The 20,639-nt window shown below is 41.4% G+C and overlaps 1 protein-coding gene across 3 annotated transcripts in view; it reads left to right on the forward strand.

Annotated features, from left to right (window-relative positions):
• REV3 (recovery protein 3) overlaps nucleotides 1-20,639 on the forward strand; it is a 139,523-nt gene that overhangs the window by 34,942 nt on the left and 83,942 nt on the right. For 2 of the 3 annotated variants that reach the window (XM_010245254.3, XM_088900855.1), the window contains exon 7: nucleotides 10,515-10,583. The exons of the other annotated variant lie outside the window; for it this stretch is intronic. In XM_010245254.3, coding sequence (XP_010243556.1) covers nucleotides 10,515-10,583 — 69 coding nt within the window. The remainder of the gene's footprint in view (nucleotides 1-10,514; nucleotides 10,584-20,639) is intronic. 3 annotated transcript variants of the gene reach the window in all.

A 20,639-nucleotide genomic window follows, 5' to 3' on the forward strand; every position in this document is an offset into this window, starting at 1 on the left:
CAAAGTGGTGGTAGACTGGTTGCTGAATGAGGAGGATATGGTTCCTTGGCAATATAAAAATTTTGTGAAGGAGATAAAGGAGCTCAAAGGAAACCGAAGCAATAATCTAACGTGGGTTCATAGATCATCTTATGGGTTGGCAGATGCATTGGCAAACGTGGAGTAAATGAAAAGATTTATTTATTTATTTTGGGGAACCTTTGATGTATACAGTTTCTCTTTTGGCTTTCTATCTCAGGGATGCAGCCATATGTATATATCTCTCTTTTTCTAATTTAATAATATTATGTTGTTATTCATAAAAAAATGTCAAACGATTCAGCTTTCCACTAATCTCTTGTATCTTCCTTGGATCACTGAATCTCTTGTATCTTCAAGTCTCTCACTGGTCAGTACTCCATTTCACATCAAGATCCATGAGCTTCTCCAAATTGCTTGCCCTTAATAGACTTGTCCCTTTGTGCAAATCAGGAACATATTTTCTTTGAAACAAGTTAGTGCCATATTTTGACTACTTCACTTCAATATTCAAAAAGTACTTCATTTGGCTAAGATCCTTGGATTGAAAATGTTGTAGGAAACCTTTGAGTCTCTACGGTCTATACCATTAATATTATTACTCCTAATGACAATATCATCAACATAAACCACCAGAACAATCTTCCCTGCTACAGTGTTATGACTAAATGCAAAATGATGAACACTGCACTACTTCAAGTTGAAGTCCTACACAACTCCATTGAACCTACTAAATAATGCTCGAAGAGATTGTTTTAGCCCATATATCATGGTACAAAATGATCAACACTGCACTACTTCCCTGCTACAGTATTAGTGCTAAAAAGAAGGATGTTGTATGTGAATATTGTAAGAAGCCCATGCACATTAAAGACACCTGTTGGAAGTTGCATTCATAGCTTATGCTTGCTAGATTCAAGAACAGTAATAATGGCAAGAAGAGTGGGAGTAAGAAAGGCGGCAATGCAAATATAGCCACCTCCTCAGAGAGTGAGAAGGGATTGAGTGGTGAGAAATCTATGGGGGAATAGCTTGCAGTTGCCAGAGCTGAATATGGGAAGTATGGCTGAATAATTAGTCACTTGGAGTCTACAACTACAACTCCTACTCCTTCAAGCAATGAATTATGCACACTCAGGTTTTTGTGCCATTGTGAATTGTGCTATTGTTTTATGTAATCGTGGGATCCCTTGGATAGTAAATTCTGTTACTTCTGACCATATGATTGGTATTTCCCATTTATTCACTACCCACCAACTCCTATCTGACCGAGACAAAATATCCCTTGCTGATAGCTCTCTTATTCCTATCTCAGGCAAGGGAGACATCAAAATCTTAGATTCTCTTACCTTGTCTTCTATTCTTCATGTGCCTAAACTTAATACTAATTTACTTTCAGTTAGTAATTTGACTAAATCCTTGAATTGTATGTAACATTTTCCCCTTGTTATTGTGTAGTGTGTAACCTTTGTTTTAGAATCAATTAGTCATATTGTGTTATGTCATTACCGTTTGGGTCATCTGTCACTTTCTTCCTTGAGTCTATTATTTCTAGTTTAATGGGATAAGTCTGTTGAGTCTACATTTCTAGTCTTGCGATTTCTCAAAGCATTGTAAAATCTCTTATCCAACAAGTAGTAAAAGATCCACTATTCCTTTTAATATTGTTCACTTTGATTTCTGGGGTCCTACCTTTACCTTATATGAGTGGCTATAACTATTTTATTCAGTTTATTGATGATTTTTCACTACATACCTGTTTTTTTTTTTTGTTTTTTTGATAAATGAGTAAGATTTTACATACCTGACTTTATCTTATGCCTTTTCATGCTGAAGTGCCTAAGCTTGTGAAACAATTCCATGAATACGTACTAACCCAGTTTGATACCCACATCAAAATATTCCAATTAGACAATGCTAAGGAATATTTTGAAAAAGATCTTATCTTATATTTTGAAAAGTTTGATTGTTCATCGAAACTCTTGTGCTCGTACTCCACAACAAAATGGAGTAGTGGAAAGGAAAAACCGACACATTGTGGAAGTTGCTAGGAGCATCCTAGCAACTGAGTGAAATGGAAAGGAAAAACCGACCATTCTTGAATGGTGATCTAACTGAAGAAGTGTATATATCCCTTCCCCCTAGTATGTATAGTTGTGCTGACCTGTACAAAGACAAATTGGAAGACAGTGGCTAGTTAACTGGCAAGGGGATGGAAGGTCCTGATACAACATCGGTATTCATGAGAGTGTAATGGAGCCAACAGAGAATTTGAAGGAGGAAGATCACTTATAAATGGGTGTGGACGCATTTTCAGTTGGATAATCTGTAACGGTTGCATGGTTGGCCTAACTAGAAGGTGGGCCATGGAGATCATAATAGTTTGTCTATTTAACATGTAGTAAGTGCACTAATGGGGACCACCACGACCTCCTATTACCACATCCTCCCCCTGACTTTTGACTATTGCAACATCCTGTAGTAGGATTGTATGGAGCATAACCTCCACCTCTATTACCATGTCCAATACCATTTAATCCATGCCATATGCCTTGCAATCACTGGAACTGATCTGTTACTAGGTGTAGGATCTTCCCTTCATGTCAAAGAGATCCTCCTGAGTCTAGCTTTTCAATCAATGATGGAAGCACTACTGTCTACATATTTTGTATGGACTGGTTTGTATTCAGATCTAAGAATGAAAGGAAACTGGACAATATTTTGAGTGTTCCCAGTGTTGCAATGGTACCTTCAAATCTATAGTGAGAAGCTAGTATATATTCAACTCATTTCAGAAATTCTAAAGAATCACATAATAATACTAAATACTTTTCTCAACTTGTTGAAGATGAAAGTAATCTTGATACAATTGATGCATCTTAGTCACATTGTTCTGGCCTGAATTCAACCTTCGAAAATATTACTAAAGATCCTTTGTAGTATCTAAAAACATAAGATTAGTGCTTATCTTGGGATCCATACTTTTTTTTGGTGAATAAACAGAAACTTTTATTAATATTTAAAATGAGACTTTACAAACATCCTTTAGAGGGGCACAAGATGCTACCTCTTTATAAAAAGCAAAGAAAAATTACAACTGAGCCCAAAACAAATTATCCTTATTCTCCCCTTGCTTAGACAATGCATCCACCATCCCGTTTGCATATCTCCTCACCTGTTGTATCCTGAATTTCATGGATCTAGTGAGCCAATTAAACTTTTCATTTCATTCCTGCAGCACTGGCTTTTAGAGTTTGGGTCATTTAGCCACCCCATCACCACTTTTGAATCCCCTTCTATTACCATATTTGCTAGCTGTAGCTCATTTGCAATCTGCACTCCTTGTACTGCTGCAAGCAACTCTGCTTTGAGAGAGTCACCCAAACCCATGGGGCCTGAGAATAAAGCTACAGTTTGACCTTCTTGTTGAAAACATTGATGTGGGCCCCACAGCTGTGGTCCCACTCTGTCCGTAGGGTAGAATGTATCTAGTCACAGCTGTGGTCATTTGTTAGCAGTTATGATGTAAACACCAATGACAGATATGTCCTTTCATGTAACTAGCATAACATATATATATATATATTAACTTAAAGTGGCAGCGGCAGAATATTGACATTCTGTTCTTCTCCTCAAAATCTGTGTTCTACTACTCTTTCACCACTCTTTCTTCTACTTCTTCTTCACTTTCTCTTCTCATCGAACCTGAAATCTCTTAGTGTTCAAGACTGAATAGCAGTCCTGAAAACCTACATGGTATCAGAGCCAAGTTAGGGTTTTTCATGTGAGTCTAATACCATCCGACCACATGAGAATCTCCTAGGACTGAAAGCTGAAAAGGAGGAGTTCGCAGACTGATTCTTGGAGATCGCCAGAGGTGCTAGCAGCTGTTGGAAACTTGCTAGGGTTGCAGAGTGTTGGTGGTCAGGAAGGATCAGAGAAGACTATGGTTCAGGTAACCCTAGAAGGCAGCGAACAATTTTTCCTTGTAAGTTGTTTACTTTCTAAGAGAAGTTCTATCAGAGAAGATAGGTTGGACCTATCTGGAGGGGAAGGCCGAACCATTCTAGTTCTTTCTCTCTTCGATTCACTAGGGTTTTACAGCAAACCCTGGACCGAACTGTGTTTCTCTCTACTCTAGGATTTGAAAGTGATTTGTGGCAAGCCCTAGTGTTTGACTAAACCCTGTGATCTACCTAGAGCTACTCTTAAGTTTATTGGTAGGTCCGATCAGATTCTAGGGTTTCTTATTAACCCTACTGCAAGCTCATCTATACAGTTTGGACTGTGCGACTGAATTGCTTCCTTTCAGGACTGATTAAAACCCTATTGCAAACTGATCTATACAGTTTGGACTGTGCGACTGAATTGCTTCCTTTCAGGACTGATTAAAACCCTAACTTTCCCTAGCATATCAGTTTCTTTTTTAAGCTGTTCTCAGAGTTCTAAGGGGTTAGAGATCTACGGACAGTTACTGCTGTGTTGGCCAGTTGGTTTCAGATCAGAATTATTTCAGTTTTGTGCACATACACTGAGAATACAGATCAGGCCTATACTGTTTTGATTGTGATTGGTGGTTCAAGTGCTGTTTTGAGACTTGACAGAAACGGAGTCTAAAATTCAGGCAGAAGGCAGCCTTGGGAACATCAGTTATGGTGGTATTTCTGAGATGGGTGGTCAGATTACGACCGTAAAGTTTGATGGATCAAACTATTTGGAATGGGCCCAATCAGCCATGATGGCTATTGGTGGAAGAGGTAAATTAGGGTACCTCCTGGGAGATATGAAAGAACCTTCCAAGGGAGACCCGACATATACCAAGTGGCTGCAAGAAAACTACTTGGTTATGACATGGCTGTGTAATTCTATGCAGCCTCATATTAGCCGGAATTATTTGTGGGCAAAGACAGCTAAGGAGATATGGGATGTTATGAAAGAAACTTACTCCCAACCCCTTAATGTTGCCAGAGCATATGAATTGAAATGTGAAGTGAACACACTTAAACAAGGAGAGAAACCGGTGTCGGTCTACTTCTCTACCTTGAAGTCCCTGTGGCATGAGATTGATCACTTAGAGACTCTTGAGTGGGAGAGTCCCAAAGATGCTCAGACCCATAGAAAGCACATCGAGACAAACAGAGTGTTTGAGTTCCTGGCAGGACTGAACTCAGAATATGATATTGTGAGGCAACAGATTTTGACTAGAGACAGTGTGACTCTCTCTCAGGCCTACTCATTTGTACACAGTGAAAAGACCAAAAGGAAGGTTATGATGCAACCTCACACACCCACATCAGCCTTTGTAGCGGCTACATCCAAATCAGGGGGTGATTCAGAGAAGGACAGGAGGAAGGAAGACAAGAAGGATGTAGTATGTGAACATTGTAAGAAACCCAAACATACAAAAGAGACATGTTGGAAACTGCATCCCCACTTTGTTCCTGCGAAGTTAAGAAACAAGAAGGGCACTGCTCATGTAGCCATGAACACTGATTCAACATCCTCATCTGGCACAAAAGGAACATCTTTGGAGACCTTAGCTGTAGTTCGGGCTGCCCTAATACAGCTAGAAAAGGAGGTTGGAAATTCAGCTCAGCCACCGCAGCCTCCATCAGCCCCTGTCACATCTGCCTTCGCCCATTCAGGTACTCGAGCTTCAGCCTATCATGCCTCAGCTCCAGGTACTACTGAACCTTGTTGGGTAATAGACTCAAGTGCATCTGATCACATGACTAGCTTGCCTTCATTGTTTACTACTTACCATTTGTCTTCTGGTAGGGATAAGGTATCTATTGCTGATGGCTCCCTGGTTCCTATTTCTGGGAAGGGTGACATCAAGATTTCAGATACTATCTCCCTATCATCTGTTTTGCATGTTCCTAAGCTTGATACTAACCTTCTTTCAGTCAGTAGTATTACCAAGCATATGAACTGCTCAGTAACCTTATTCCCTAACCGATGTGTTTTTCAGGAATTGGAGACGCAGGAGGTGATTGGGACTGGCCGTGAGACGAATGGGATCTATCTGCTCGGGGAGCGGTTCCGTCAGGGAGAGTCAGGGACTGGCCGTGAGACGATTAGGTCATTTGTCTTTTCGATCTTTACAGAGTCTGTTTCCTACTTTATTTGAGTCTATTGAGTTGTCTCAGCTACAGTGTGAAAGTTGTGAGTTTGCTAAGCATTGTAGAAAGCCTTATTTATTGAGTAGTAAAAGGAGTGATAATTCTTTTGATATTGTGCATACTAACGTTTGGGGGCCTTATCATATCCCTTCCATGGGTGGGTACAGATATTTTTTGTTATTTGTTGATGACCATACCCATTTTTCTTGGGTTTATCTCATGCGTTCACGAGATGAGGTACATTCCCTGACCCAAAATTTTCACCAAATGATCCTAACTCAGTTTGATGCCAAGACCAAAGTTCTTAGATCTGATAAAGCAAAGGAATACTTTGCTAAATCGTTGACATCTTATCTTCTTCATCATGGGGTTATCCACCAGAGCTCTTGCCCTCATACACCTCAGCAGAATGGAGTTGCCGAGAGGAAGAATAGGCACATTTTGGAAGTGGCTAGAAGCCTCATGTTTACTTCCAATGTCCTTATTCGCTTCTGGGGGGATGCTATCCTCATGGCGGTATACCTTATTAATCAGGTCCCTTCCAGGGTTCTTGATATGCGATCTCCTTTTTACCTTCTACACCCACATGAGGACTTGTTTTCTATTCCCCTTAAGACATTCGGTTGTACTTGCTTTGTTCAGCTTCTCGGACCCCATCACTCCAAGTTCGAACCCAATGCCTCCAAATGCATCTTCCTTGGTTATGCACAAACTCAAAAGGGTTATTGCTGTTATGATCCTGTCTCTGGGAGGAAGTTTGTCTCCATGGATGTCACTTTCTTTGAGGGGACACCCTATTATCCTCGGGTTGCCCCTCAGGGGGAGAGTGGTGAGAGTGGGGGTTTGAGTTCTTGTCTTCAGGGGGAGAGCAGTGAGAGTGGGGCAGTTCCTTTACCTATTCCATTGGGTGATGAGAGTTGCAATGGTGAGGGTAGTCCGAGGGATCAAGAGTTGAGGGAAAGCTGCAATGGTGAGGGTGGTCAGAGGGATTAGGAGTTGAGGGTTTATCACAGGCGGTGCAGGCAGGTTGATCCTGATCATCAGCAGTCCAGACCAGCTCCAATCTCATCTGCAGCATCAGGTCCAGATACTACAGTCCCAGAGCCCACAGAGACTTCCCCTACAGATGATCTTGACCTTCCAATTGCAGTCCATAAAGGGAAATGGCATTGTACTACATCCACAATCCACTGTATTTCCCATTTTTTATCCTTTGATCGCCTATCTCCTACCTACAGGTTCTACCTTAGCTCCATTTCCAATGTCCCTATTCCAAGAACAGTGCAAGAAGCCCTATCCGTCCTTGAATGGAAAGATGCAATGCAAGTTGAGATGGATGCCCTGTTGAAAAACAACACCTGGGAGGTAGTTGATTTGCCAAAAGGAAAGAAACCAGTTGGATGCAGATGGGTATTTACGGTGAAGCATAATGCAGATGGATCTATTGAGAGGTATAAAGCCCGGTTAGTTGCAAGAGGGTTTACACAGACTTATGGCATAGATTACTTGGAGACATTTGCACCGGTAGCCAAGATGACTACTATTCGAGTCCTATTGTCCCTTGCAGCAAGTCACACTTGGCCTTTATACCAAATGGACGTGAAAAATGCCTTTCTGAATGGAGATCTGCAGGAAGAAGTTTACATGCGTTTGCCTCCTGGATTCTATGATGCAGAAATAGGTAAGAAGGTCTGCCGGCTCAACAAGGCTTTGTATGGTTTGAAACAGTCACCTAGGGCTTGGTTCGATAGATTCAGACTAGCACTTGTGAAGTTTGGATATGTACAAGCCCAATCAGATCATACCCTATTCATCAAGAGGGTGGAGTCCTCTTTGACACTACTGGCAGTATATGTTGATGATATTGTGGTCACAGGGAATGATAGCCATGAGATTGAGTCTCTTAAACAACTTCTTCACCAAGAATTTGAGGTGAAGGACCTTGGTGTACTCCGGTATTTTTTTGGTATTGAGGTTGCTAGATCCAAACAGGGGATCTTTATATCTCAGCGGAAATATGTCCTAGACCTGTTGGCAGAAACTGAAAAATTAGGTGTCAAGCCTGCAGATACACCAATTGAACAGAATCACAGGATTAGTGCCGAGAGTGGGGAGCTTCTTGAAGACAAAGTTATGTTCCAGCAACTGGTGGGAAAGCTCCTATATCTCTGCCTCACTCGGCCAGATATTACTTATGCTGTTAGTGTTGTCAGCCAGTACATGCATTCTCCTAGAACCACACATCTTCTTGCGGCAGAAAGAATCTTAGCCTACTTGAAGAGATGCCCAGGTAGGGGTATACTATTCAAGAACAACAATCACATGAAGGTGGAGGTCTATACTGATGCTGATTGGGCTGGGAGTGTTGATGACAGAAGGTCTACCTCAGGATATTGTGCCCTTGTGGGAGGAAACCTTGTCTCCTGGAGAAGTAAGAAACAAAGTGTTGTCTCCCGGTCAAGTGCTGAAGCAGAATACAGGTCCATGGCCAATGGAGTGGCTGAAGTCCTTTGACTAAGACCTCTACTTGAGGAGTTGGGTATTGAGTATGAGAAGCCCCTGATGCTGTACTGTGATAATCAAGTCACCATTAATATAGCACATAACCCAGTACAACATGACAGAACCAAACACATTGAAGTTGACCGCCATTTTGTGCGAGAGAGGGTCTCATCTCAAGAAGTATGCCTCCCTTACATCACATCCAGTATGCAACTAGCAGACATCCTCACTAAAGCCGTATCAAGAAAGAAGCTAGAGGCGGTTCTATCCAAGTTGGGAATGATGAACATATACTCCCAACTTGAGGGGGAGTGTAGAGAACATTGATGTGGGCCCCACAGCTGTGGTCCCACTCTGTCTGTAGGGTAGAATGTATCTAGTCACAGCTGTGGTCATTTTGCTATTCTGTTATTCCTACTTTCAATTTTATATTGTTTGTTATTTGTTAGCAGTTATGATGTAAACACCAAGGACAAATATGTCCTTTCATGTAACTAGCATAACATATATATATATTAACTTAAAGTGGCGGCGGCAGAATATTGACATTCTGTTCTTCTCCTCAAAATCTGTGTTCCTCTTTCTTCTACTTCTTCTTCACTTTCTCTTCTCATCGAACCTGAAATCTCTTAGTGTTCAAGACTGAATAGCAGTCCTGAAAACCTACATGGTATCAGAGCCAAGTTAGGGTTTTTCATGTGAGTCTAATACCAGCTGACTACATGAGAATCTCCTAGGACTGAAAGCTGAAAAGGAGGAGTTCGCAGACTGATTCTTGGAGATCGCCAGAGGTGTTAGCAGCTGTTGGAAACTTGCATACCCCTCCAAACATCATCAAAGGAGAATTGGGAGAACAATTCCAGAGTCCTTATCCAATGGATCACCCTTACCATTACACAATTCCTAACAGCTTCTTTGCTCCTCTCTTTTTCTAAAATTATTCTAGCATTTGCTTCTCAGATAGTCCACACCAAGGCTGCTCTAACACATCTCCATATTGTCCTTCCCCTTATTTTTGCCAGAGTAAACAGGGGAGGAACGAAAAACATGTTGACCTCTAATGGTCAACATTATCTGAGCATTCTCTTTTACCCCATCATTTTACCCAGTTAGGATTAGTTAAATACTTCTTCTGTTCACCCTTGGTTGTAAGAAAAACTTGTACATATTTTTCCCAGGGCATACAGTTTTCACCATTCAATTTAATTCATGCCTTTTGAATGGTTAAGTAATCTGGATTCAGCATTTATCCGGGTTTTGATTCACCACTGGAAGAAGCCATCCCTTCCAAATAAGTCTAAGTAATGATCATCTTAGAAATAAACATCGAGAACCGCACACTTATACCACACAGCCTTAAAGGAATGGAGAATTTGCCATTAACAGCAAGGCACCTGATTTTATTTTTTAAGTCATAAATACATGCATCTCACCACCCATAATTTACATGGAAAACTTCTGAACAGTCAATCATCACTGCTATTAAGTTGACAAACCTTTATACCTATCTAGAATCTTGACCAAAACTTTATTCTGGTTTCTACCAGGAAGTCACCAAATCCTCTTTAAAGCTCTCAAATAGAGGGCCTCTCACCACCAAAGTTAGGAAAATAATTAAATCAACAAATTGCAGGTATGAAATGTTATGCAGCAGAAAGGGTTCATATCTTTGAGGTCACAACCCTAGTGGAGAATGAGGAAAGAGAAATTTCATTGATGAAGTTGCACTCTATTGCTCTGATCCAATGCCATTAATCAGAATAAGGAACATCAAGAGAAAAAGTTTATTATCTTTCATCTTCTAGATTACTTGTTCCACATTTTCTGTACTCTTAGGCAAATATTTATTTTTATCTTCATTCTGCTTTGAAGGGGGGTGCAGTTCTAGATAAAAGCTTCCAGCCACATGAATCTCATATTCCTTATCTTCTCCAGTTTTTGGTAAGTAGTACATTGCTTTTATTTGAGACTTTTCTTTCCAATAATGTGAAGGTGAAACACGGAAACTTTAGTTGCCAAGGGAACTACCCCTTAATCCCTTGTGCATGTTATATGGTTGTATTCATGTATCTCCAGGGTCAGTAAAGATGATCAATTGGTTGAGCTGGTCATCCTTGAAATAACTTGATATGGAGCCAAAAGAAGGCTAATGTGAAATTTAAAATCTCAGAGATTCCTTAAGGTGGGTCAGACAAAGGACTAGGGGTCCACTTGTGCAACCTCATTGTACATGCCATATATTTTGGGGGATATTATAAATCTCCCTTGTTAAGGGACCTTGAGCATTTTAGGAACTTTTATTTTTTTATATAGTTGATTGCATTGGGATTTTTTTAGAAGTCCTAATTTCTTTTACAGTTTATTATTGATTGAGCACTTGATGAGGATTTTTTTTTTTAATTTTCATTGTGCTTCATTTTACTACTAATTCTAATTTTAGGCTTACTTTTTGTAGTAAACTTTGAGCTTACTGTTTATTTATCTTTTGATTAAGGATGATTTGGTTATGTATAGTCATGTAAACATTACACGTCCAAAATAAAATCAAAGATAATTTATTAACAATTCATTAATAAAGAGAACAAAAGAGAAGAACAGAAACAAAAAGAGCCCTTAGGCTGAATTTATGAACCTCCTTGTACATCTTATGCACACAAAACACTCTAGTTTGGAAGGGTAGATCCTTATACAACTAACTGCTTTCTACCTCTTGGCTAAAGTTGGCTAAATCCTTACTGGATTTTTTTTTTTGATCCGTAAAGGGAATTTTATTAAGAGAAATTAAGAAACAGTACAGAAACTGAGTAGCCTCGGCTACCCCACTAGTATTTAAAATTTCCCAACCATCAACTTTGACTCTTCAGCCTTACAACTGAGCCCAAAAACAATGTTCCCTGTTGACCCCTTGTTTCGCTAACTGATCTGCAAAACCATTTGCCACTCTTGGAGTCCACTGAATTAATAACTGCATATCCTTGGATAGGTGTTTAAACTTCTTGATTTCATTTCTGAAGAACCAGGGAGTCTTTTGATTCTGCTTTGGCCAGCTTATAACCACTTTGGAGTCACCTTCCACAACCAGCATTCTCACTCCCAGTTCCATAGCTTTTTGTATCCTCAAAACCACTGCCTTTAGTTCAGCTGTGATGGAATCTCCCCATCCTATAGGGCTTGGATTCAACCCACCACAATCCCCTTGTGATTTCTTATCACCCCTCCAATTCCAGACATTCCTGGGTTACCAAAGCTGCTTCCATCAAAGTTTAATTTGAGGAAACCAGAATCAGGGGGGCCCCAGTTTCTTAAGACCTTCTTCTTTGCTGATGAAGAGAATGCTACTGTCCTCCAATTCCTGAATATTATCATCTACACTAAAATCTGAGAATAATCCCAAAGATTTTACCCACGAGGTCACTTTTATCATAATCCCTTCTATCAACACTTCCTTGCACCTTTTCTTCTCTTAAAAAATTCTTAGATTTCTCTCCTCCCATAACACCCAAAGCACTGCTGCCCGTGTGCATCTCCATAGTGTTCTGCCTCTTCTTTTTGGCCATCTGAATGTGGACGAGTCAAATGACCTTTTCAAGCTCACCGGGGTATCCCACCTGCATCCGAAGAGAGAAAAGAACCAATCCCAAATACAGCTAGCAACAGGACAGGAGACAAAAATATGAAAAGCAGTTTCACTACTTGACTCACACAAACTGCACCTATTAGGTGAAAGGCACCAGCCAGGCCTCTTCCTCTGCATCAGGTCACAGGTGTTAATTGCACCATGGTAGACCTCCCAACAAAAAGCACCCACTTTAGGGGGAATAGGGCGACACCAAACTTCTTGGACTGGGAAAAGTACCCCAGGTTGAGCAGGAGAGGACAAGGTTTTTAGGAAGGAAGCACAGCTGAAATCATTACTGGGTTTCTTGATCAAGCAGAATGAGGTATTTGTCTTAGCCACCGAAGATCTGTTCTCTCTGATACAATGGTGATACACCTATGGATTCTCTCCTCAAACTCTCAAGTTTCAACCAATCCCCCACTTTTGTATAACCTAGCATTTATTTTGATAATTAAATAAAAGTGTATTAAAAGAAAGAAACGAGAGTACAAGCCCTTGAAGTCCCAAACAAACTGTTGTTGAAAGGTCTGGAGTTAGGGCTGATTGGTTGTTTGGCTCATTCAAGGGAGGAATAAATGGATTATGGACTGGTTATTTCTCATTGTCAGTATGCTGATGATACCTTGATCTTTTTAGATGTGTCAGTGGAGCAGGCTGTACACCTTAGAGCTTCTTAAATATTTTGAAATGCTCTCAGGATTGAAGATTGATCTTTCCAAAGGTATGATGATTGGGGTAGGGGATATAATTCAAGAGATGTTGGAAAATTGTGCACCTGCACTTAATTGCTAAATTGGTAAGTTTCATTTGTATTTTGGTTTCACCTATAGGTGCCAAAACATCAAGCATGTCTATGTGACAATTGTGTCTTGGAGGTAATATTACATTCATAAAGATTGTACTGGGCAGTCTTGCCATTTGTTATCATTCTTTATTAAAAATTCCAGCTGTCATTGCAGAAGAGATAAGAGAAAATTCAAATTGATGTTTTATGGGCTGGAACCAGAGGAGGAAGGATCATTTGGTTAAATGGGACTAGGTTTGTAGACCTAAGAGCATGGGGGATTTGGGGTTAGAAGGATTAGATCTCTAAACAAAGCTCTCTTGGGAAAATGGATTTGGAGATATGCTTTGAGGCTATCGTAGGTTTAAGAGCCAATTTATCCATGAGCAGCATTGTAGGCATCCATGTTCCCCAAAGAAAATTGAATACCTTTAAAGAAGTTCAGAAGTTTTACAAAAACAGGCAAGCAGAATATGAGCCCTCAGAATGTGACTGGAAGCCTGGAAAGTCAGAATTCGAGCCCAGCTGGCCCGAAGGCTTGAATATTGATACCTTTCAAAGGTCTGAACCGTTGACAGAAGAGTTGGCTTGCCGAGAAGATGCGCTTCTTGCTTTGGAAAACCCCGTAAGAAATCAGGTGAGCTCTGGTGGGCTTGAAGAGTTGGTTAGGCTATCTTTGGATCAGGACCCGAATCCAGCTATACATATGAATGGGCCGAATGGCTTGAGCCCACCAAAAATAGGACTACTTGAGTGCAAAGAATGAGCTGTGTGGTTTGGGCCCATCAAAACCCCTTCAACTCGCACATGCTCACTTAAGTACTCACATGAGTGGAGGTGGACCTTTACTAGACCTTGGTAAAGGTCTATCTCCTTCTTCCTCGTTCTTTGACAGCAGTTCGAAGAGTTCTAGCCCAATGAAAATCTCTTTGCAGTGGCGTCCAGTGGAGAAAACTGCTTGCCTCTCACCGGAGTGAAGGAATCCCAGGTGTGAGCGACGCAGGTCTTTGAAGTCTCTTGATCAAGACTTCTTGACAAAGGAGGAAATAGAAACTGACTCTGATACTGACGACATAGTAAATGTTGGCAGAGTAGACTTAGTTGGGATTAATGATCTGGAAGGGGAGGAGAGTTTAAATACTGTACAACTGTTCTTGGAAGAGGACATTATGGCTTCCAAAGATGGGAAAACCAATGGAAAGCAAGCAGTTCAGGGGGAAAAACAATTGAAAACAGATGGATTCAGCAACACCCATAATGAAGATTTCTCATCTCCCTTATTTTTGTCACAGACTGACAAGGGTGCGGCAAAGACTTCAAAATGGATGGGCGATGCACAAAGTTTTCTTTTTCCTACAACTGAAGACTTTCCCATGGCCCAGCTGGTTCAACAAATTGGTTTAGAGGGGCAGCACTCCACTTTGCCGCTATGTACAGAAACTCCAGAGAGGGGACAGTCCTCAAAGACCGATTCTGTTGTTAAGGTTGACAAAGTATTGGTCGAACCTTGAATAACGTCACAAGAAGGCGCGCCTCAGGCGTGCCTAGGCGCACAGGCGAGGCGCATTTCACGGTATGTGCCTCGCCTAGGTCCTAGGCGCAACCCTTTCAAAAGGCGCACACCTGGTGTGCCTAGGCATGCACTTGATGCACCTTGCGCCTCAGCCCAGGCGTGCACCTTTTGAGAATTTGACGCTTTTTTGTTTTTTTTTGAACATAGCGGCTGGGCTGGGGGCTCCGCCCCCGGACCCCCATGCCACACCCCTCGAGGCAAGCCCAAACAAGTCCATGTTACATTACATTACATTAGCTAATAAAATGTCTTCTTAAAAAGCAATTAAAACTATAAAATCATTTTTTTTTGTGTGAAAACTAAGAATTTAAAACCTAACGTGGACTTGTTTGGGCTTGCCTTGAGGGGTGTGGCACAAAGGCGGCTCGTAGAATCAGGAATGTAATATGTTTTACATTATATTAGTTACTTGAAGTAATGCAATTGAGTGATAAAAGAGACTATTGGTTTTACATGCTTGAAAATGTTTTTTATGTTTGATTTTATTTTTTCAATTCTCATTTGAATATGCTTTACATCTTATGTTTATTTATTTTTAATTTTAGATAATAGGTTTTTTAAAAGATTATTTTAAGTTTTAAGTTTATATTTTTTATTAATATTATGTTTAATATTTTTTGTTTTTTTTTGAATTTTTGGCATTTGTTTTGAATTTTCTGACATTTGTTTTTGATGTTTTAGCATTTTTTTTTGTATTTTTGCACCTTGCTTCAAAAAGGCGTGCACCTCGCCTTGCGCCTTTTTTGCGCCTTGCGCTTTTAAAACACTGGTTGGAACCTGAAGAGTTTCTAGATTGGTTGAGCGGCATTTGAAATTATTTTGATTAAAAGGAAATGAATGAAGAAAGAAAAGTGAAGCTTGTAATAGCAAAGATGCATGGGACAACCTTGGATTGGTAGAAAAGTTATCGAAGGGATAGAGAAAGGAAGGGGAATAGAAAGGTTAGCTCTTGGGGAAGAATGAAAGAAAAGCTGAAATCACAATTGTTTCCACTGGATTATGAACAAACTTTTTATCAAAAAGTGCAGAATTTAAGGAAATGGGATAAGAGTGTAAAGGAGTACACAAAAGAGTTTTATAGATCAACTCTTTGGAGTAGTATGACAGAAATTGAACTGCAAAAAGTTAGTAGGTATATCAATGGTTTGAAGTTTTCAAAACAAGATCAAGTCATCCTACATTACCCGTATAAGGTAAAGGATGCCTATCAACTAGCTTTAAAGGTTGAAGCTCAATTGTGTCGGAGGTCAGGGTAGAAACTAAGTGTTGTCCAAGGTACATCTTCATCAATAGGTCGAAGTGTTGGGGCTGGTAGGGGTCATGTGATCAACCAAACACAACCTGCAGTCCAAGGGACTTCAAATGCAACAAAGAGCTACCAAGGGAAGCCTATGTTAAGGGCTTGCGAACAGGATCTCGTCACAGGTCGGTTAACGGGAAAAACTTCTTGATTTCCCTTGTTCCTCCCTTTTCTTGAGGAACCTATCTTTTGAGCCTTAATGGTGATTTGTTAAAGAGATCACCAACTCTCCTCTTCTCTTTCTTGACTGAAAATATCGATAATCTTATTGAATATCATCTGCTCCTTTAAATAGGAAATTACAAGAAGGTAAGAGTCCTTCTTTAGGAAAGCTACCTAACAAATATTTATCTTTAAATAGGAAATAATAATGCTACTGCCTAATTAATAGAAAAATATTTAAATTGGAAATCTTTAATTTAGCTAAGAGGTAAGATACTGAATTTAACGCCCATTACTGCTGCTATTTGCGGCTGTACTTCTTTCCAATAAAAGCATCCACAACATTACTCCCCTCCTGGACTAAGAGCTTGTCCTCAAGCTCGAATTCAGGATAGGTGTCTTGAAACACAGTCAAAGGAATCCAGGTAGCTTCAGCCAATGGTAAGCTGGCCCATTCCACCAGAACTTCAACAACACCTCGATTAATTCTGGAACGAACAATAGACTGAGGTTGGGGAATGATTTTTCCCTCCTTCAAAGGTGGTAAGGCGGGAACACTGGTAGGAGGAACACCCTTAAACTGCTTGAGCAAGGAAATGTGGAAAACATCATGAATCTTACTGTGCTTTGGAAGTTCTAGCTTATATGCAACCTTATCAATTCACTGCAAAACCTTGAAAGGCCCATAGAACTTAGGAGCTAATTTATGAACAGCCTAGTGACTCGAAGAGCGCTGGCGATAAGGCTGAAGTTTCAACCAAACAAACTGCCCAGGTTCAAACGACAATTTCCGATGATGCTGGTCATAGGCTTGCTTCATGCGGAGTTGTGCCTGTTGTAAACGAAGAGAAATTTCAGCCAAAAGAGCATCTCGCTCTTGTAAGGAACGATCAATCTCCTCCAAACGAGTAGAACCAGGTTCATAGGACAACAAACGAGGAGTTTCACGTCCATAGACAACTCGGGAGGGTGTCATTCCTAAAGAAGAATGATAGGTAGTGTTATAACAACACTCGACCCAAGGAAGCCAATCAACCCACTGTCTTGGTTGATCCCCAACAAAGCAACGGAGATACATCTCAAGCGTTCGATTCACCACCTCAGTTTGACCATCTGATTGAGGATGATAAGCGGAAGAAAAGGCTAAGGTGGTACCATTTAATCGAAACAATTCCCTCCAAAAGGTACTAGTAAAAATTGGGTCCCTGTCGCTGACAGTGGATTTCAGTAACCCGTGTAAACGAAAAATGTGAGTGAAAAAGACATGGGCGACAGAAGTAGCGCTGTATAGATGAGAAAGAGGGATGAAATGAGCGTACTTAGAGAAGCGATCCACCACTACATAAAGAACTGATTTTCCCCCAACCTTGGGCAGTCCTTCTATGAAATCCATGGAAATATCAGCCCATATCTGCGTTGGAATCGAAAGGGGGCTGAAGAAGACCAGCTGGATGCAGATTTTCCCATTTGTGTTGTTGACAAATAGAGCAATTTTGTATAAAGTGTCTAACAGAGGCCTTCATACCTTGCCAATGGAAATCAGCTTGGATGCGATACAGTGCTTTCTGAATACCTTCATGGGTGGACTTATGAATACTGGAGATGATGGAGGGAATCAAAGAGGAATTAGCCGGGAGATATATCCGACCCTTATACATCACAAGCCCATCTGTAAAAGCCCAATTGGAGTCTGCAGTTCCAGACTGAATTTTCTGAACAAGAGCCGTCCACTCTGCTGATGGTGGCATCTCTTTCTTGATGTCATCCAATAAGGTGACTCGAGGACGTGAAATCCCACAAAGGAGCATAGTGTCCTTTTCGCGCCTAGACAATGCATCTGCTGCGCGATTTAAAGATCCCCCCTTGTAATCCACCTGGAAATCAAACCCAAGCAGCTTGCTAACCCAATGTTGTTGGGGAGAAGTAACAAGTCGCTGCTCCAACAAGTATTTGAGGCTATAGTGATCAGTTTTGACAACAAATGATCTTCCCCACAAGTATGGTCTCCAGTGTTGGACTGCTCTATCTAATCCAATCAATTCGCGTTCATAGGCTGGCAATTTCAAATGTCGATCAACTAGTTTACGGCTGAAGAAAGCAATCGGGTGCCCTTGTTGCTGAAAAATGGCGCCAATCCCTATTTTGGATGCATCACATTCAACTGTAAACTCAAGATCAAAGTTCAGTAATTGCAAAATTGGGGTGGTGGAGAGGGCATTCTTTAAATTTTCAAAAGCCGTGTCAGATGCATTGTCCCATTGAAAGGCATTCTTCCTCAGCAGGTTGGTTAATGGGGCAGCCATCACGCCATAATTCTGTACAAATTTGCAGTAATATCCTGTCAAACCGAGGAACCCGCACAGAGCCTTGGCGGATTTGGGCGTGGGCCATTCCTTGATCGCTTGAATTTTGGAATTGTCCACTGTTACACCCTTGCCGTTAATGACATGACCCAAGTAAAGGACCTGGTGCTCTCCAAAGGAACACTTGGATCGTTTAAGGAAGAGCTTGTGTTGGCGTAGTAGCTCAAAAACAATCCTCAGATGATGCACGTGTTCTATCCATGTTTTACTGTAAACCAAAATGTCGTGAAAGAATACTAAAACAAATTTGCGAAGGTGGGACTGAAATACCTCATTCATTAAGGACTGAAATGTGGATGGAGCGTTTGTGAGACCTAATGACATAACTAAAAACTCAAAGTGGCCATGATGAGTTCGGAAGACAGTCTTCTCAGCGTCTTCGGAAGCCATTCGGACCTGAAAGTACCCCGATCTTAGATCTAATTTTGTGAAATACTGGGCACCATGAAGTTCATCCAACAACTCGTCCACAATGGGACTAGGAAATTTATCCTTGACAGTTCGGTTAGCTCCCTGTAGTCAACACAAAATCTCTTAGTACCATCCTGCTTTCCCACCAACAGGACCGAGGAAGAAAAAGGGGAACGGCTAAGGCGGATGATCCCCTGCTCCAGCATTTCAGCACATTGCCTTTCTATCTCATCTTTCTGCAGGTGTGGGTAGCGATATGGCCTTACTACTACTGGTTCTGAACCCGTCACCAGAGTGATCCGGTGATCGCAAGCTTGGGAAGGAGGAAGTCCTTTGGGTTCTTGGAATACATCTGAAAAATCAGCGAGGAGCCTTTCCATGGTTGTTGCGTGTCATTTCATCTTAGAGCACATGAACCTGTGGGTATTTGGTCTTCACCACTTTACCTTGCCAAGTGACTTGCTTTCCGTTCAAGTGGAAGGTCATCGTTAGGGCATTGAAATCCCATAGGATTGGGCCTAGAGTGCTCAACCATTTCACCTCAGGAACTACATCAAATCCATCCAAGGATAGCACAAACAAATCAACAAGGAAGGATTCAGAATTGACCTGTATTTGGACTCCCTTACTGATGCCCGAGCTGTGTACTCTTTCACCGTTTGCTACGGCTACCTGCAGTCTCGGTTTGATTTCCATTGGCAGTTCCAACTGGAGGGCAGCTTGCTCACTTACAAAATTGTGTGTGCTTCCTGAATCAACAAGGATTAGTATTGGTTTCCCCGCTACCCGCGCTTGCAATTGCATAGTTTGAGAGGTCTTTATTCCAGTAATTGCGTGGAGAGAAATCTCGGGTTCCAATGAAAGGGGTTCATCCTCATCTTCCTCTTGTTCATCCACCAGGAGGCAGAAGAGTCTCTTGCACTTGTGCCCTACTGAGTAAAGTTCATCACAAATAAAACACTGTCCCCTCGCCCTGCGTTCCGCCATCTCAGCCCTGAACAAGTGCTTAATAGGGGGTGCAACAATGCTGCTTCCCACATTGGATGCCGATCTGGAATTGCTGCTCGTCTGTGGTTTCTGTTCTCGGCTGGCTGCTGAAGATGGAGCCGTTCCGAGTGGTTTCGGGGCTGCCCATGTTGTTTGAGGCTGCCCTATACTGATACTTCCGCGGTTGAGTTGCAATTTTCGTTCAAAAGCTCGAGCCAAATTCATAGCAGTAACCAGATTGGGGGGGATTTTGCATCTCCACATCCACCCTCAAAGTTTTCACTAATCCCGTGGTGAACATGTCAACCTGTTGGTCTGGTCGTACCGAAGTTGCTCTTGCAAGGAGGGTCTGAAATTGGCGTTGATACTCAGGCACAATTCAAGTCTGTTTGAGGTTGATTAGTTCGCCTAATGGATTGCTTGTTAATGGGGGCCCAAATCTAAGAAGGCAGTAGGATTTGAATTGGGTCCAACTGAGCCTAGGTTCCTCCTGTTCCAATTTATAAAACCAGAGCTGCGCCTCCTTTGTCATGTGGAATGCGGCTAATCCTACCTTGTCCCTGTCCTCTGTCCTTTGGTTGCGGAAATTTGTTCACATCTGTACAGCCATCCCAAAGGATCTCCAGCTCCATTATAGGAAGGAAATTCCAGCCTGCTATATTTGGGAATGATCGCGGTTCCCTGGGCAACGACCTGTTGCTCGCCAGACGATTCTGCCATGTCTGGTCGGCGTCCGTCTGTGGTTGCAGCCCCTTCTGAACTCTTTTCCTTGTTGGAAAAATGTAACTCTATCAAGCG

This window comes from Nelumbo nucifera, chromosome 3 (genome assembly GCF_055504915.1).
Source record: "Nelumbo nucifera cultivar China Antique chromosome 3, China Antique-T2T, whole genome shotgun sequence".
Lineage (NCBI taxonomy): Eukaryota > Viridiplantae > Streptophyta > Magnoliopsida > Proteales > Nelumbonaceae > Nelumbo > Nelumbo nucifera.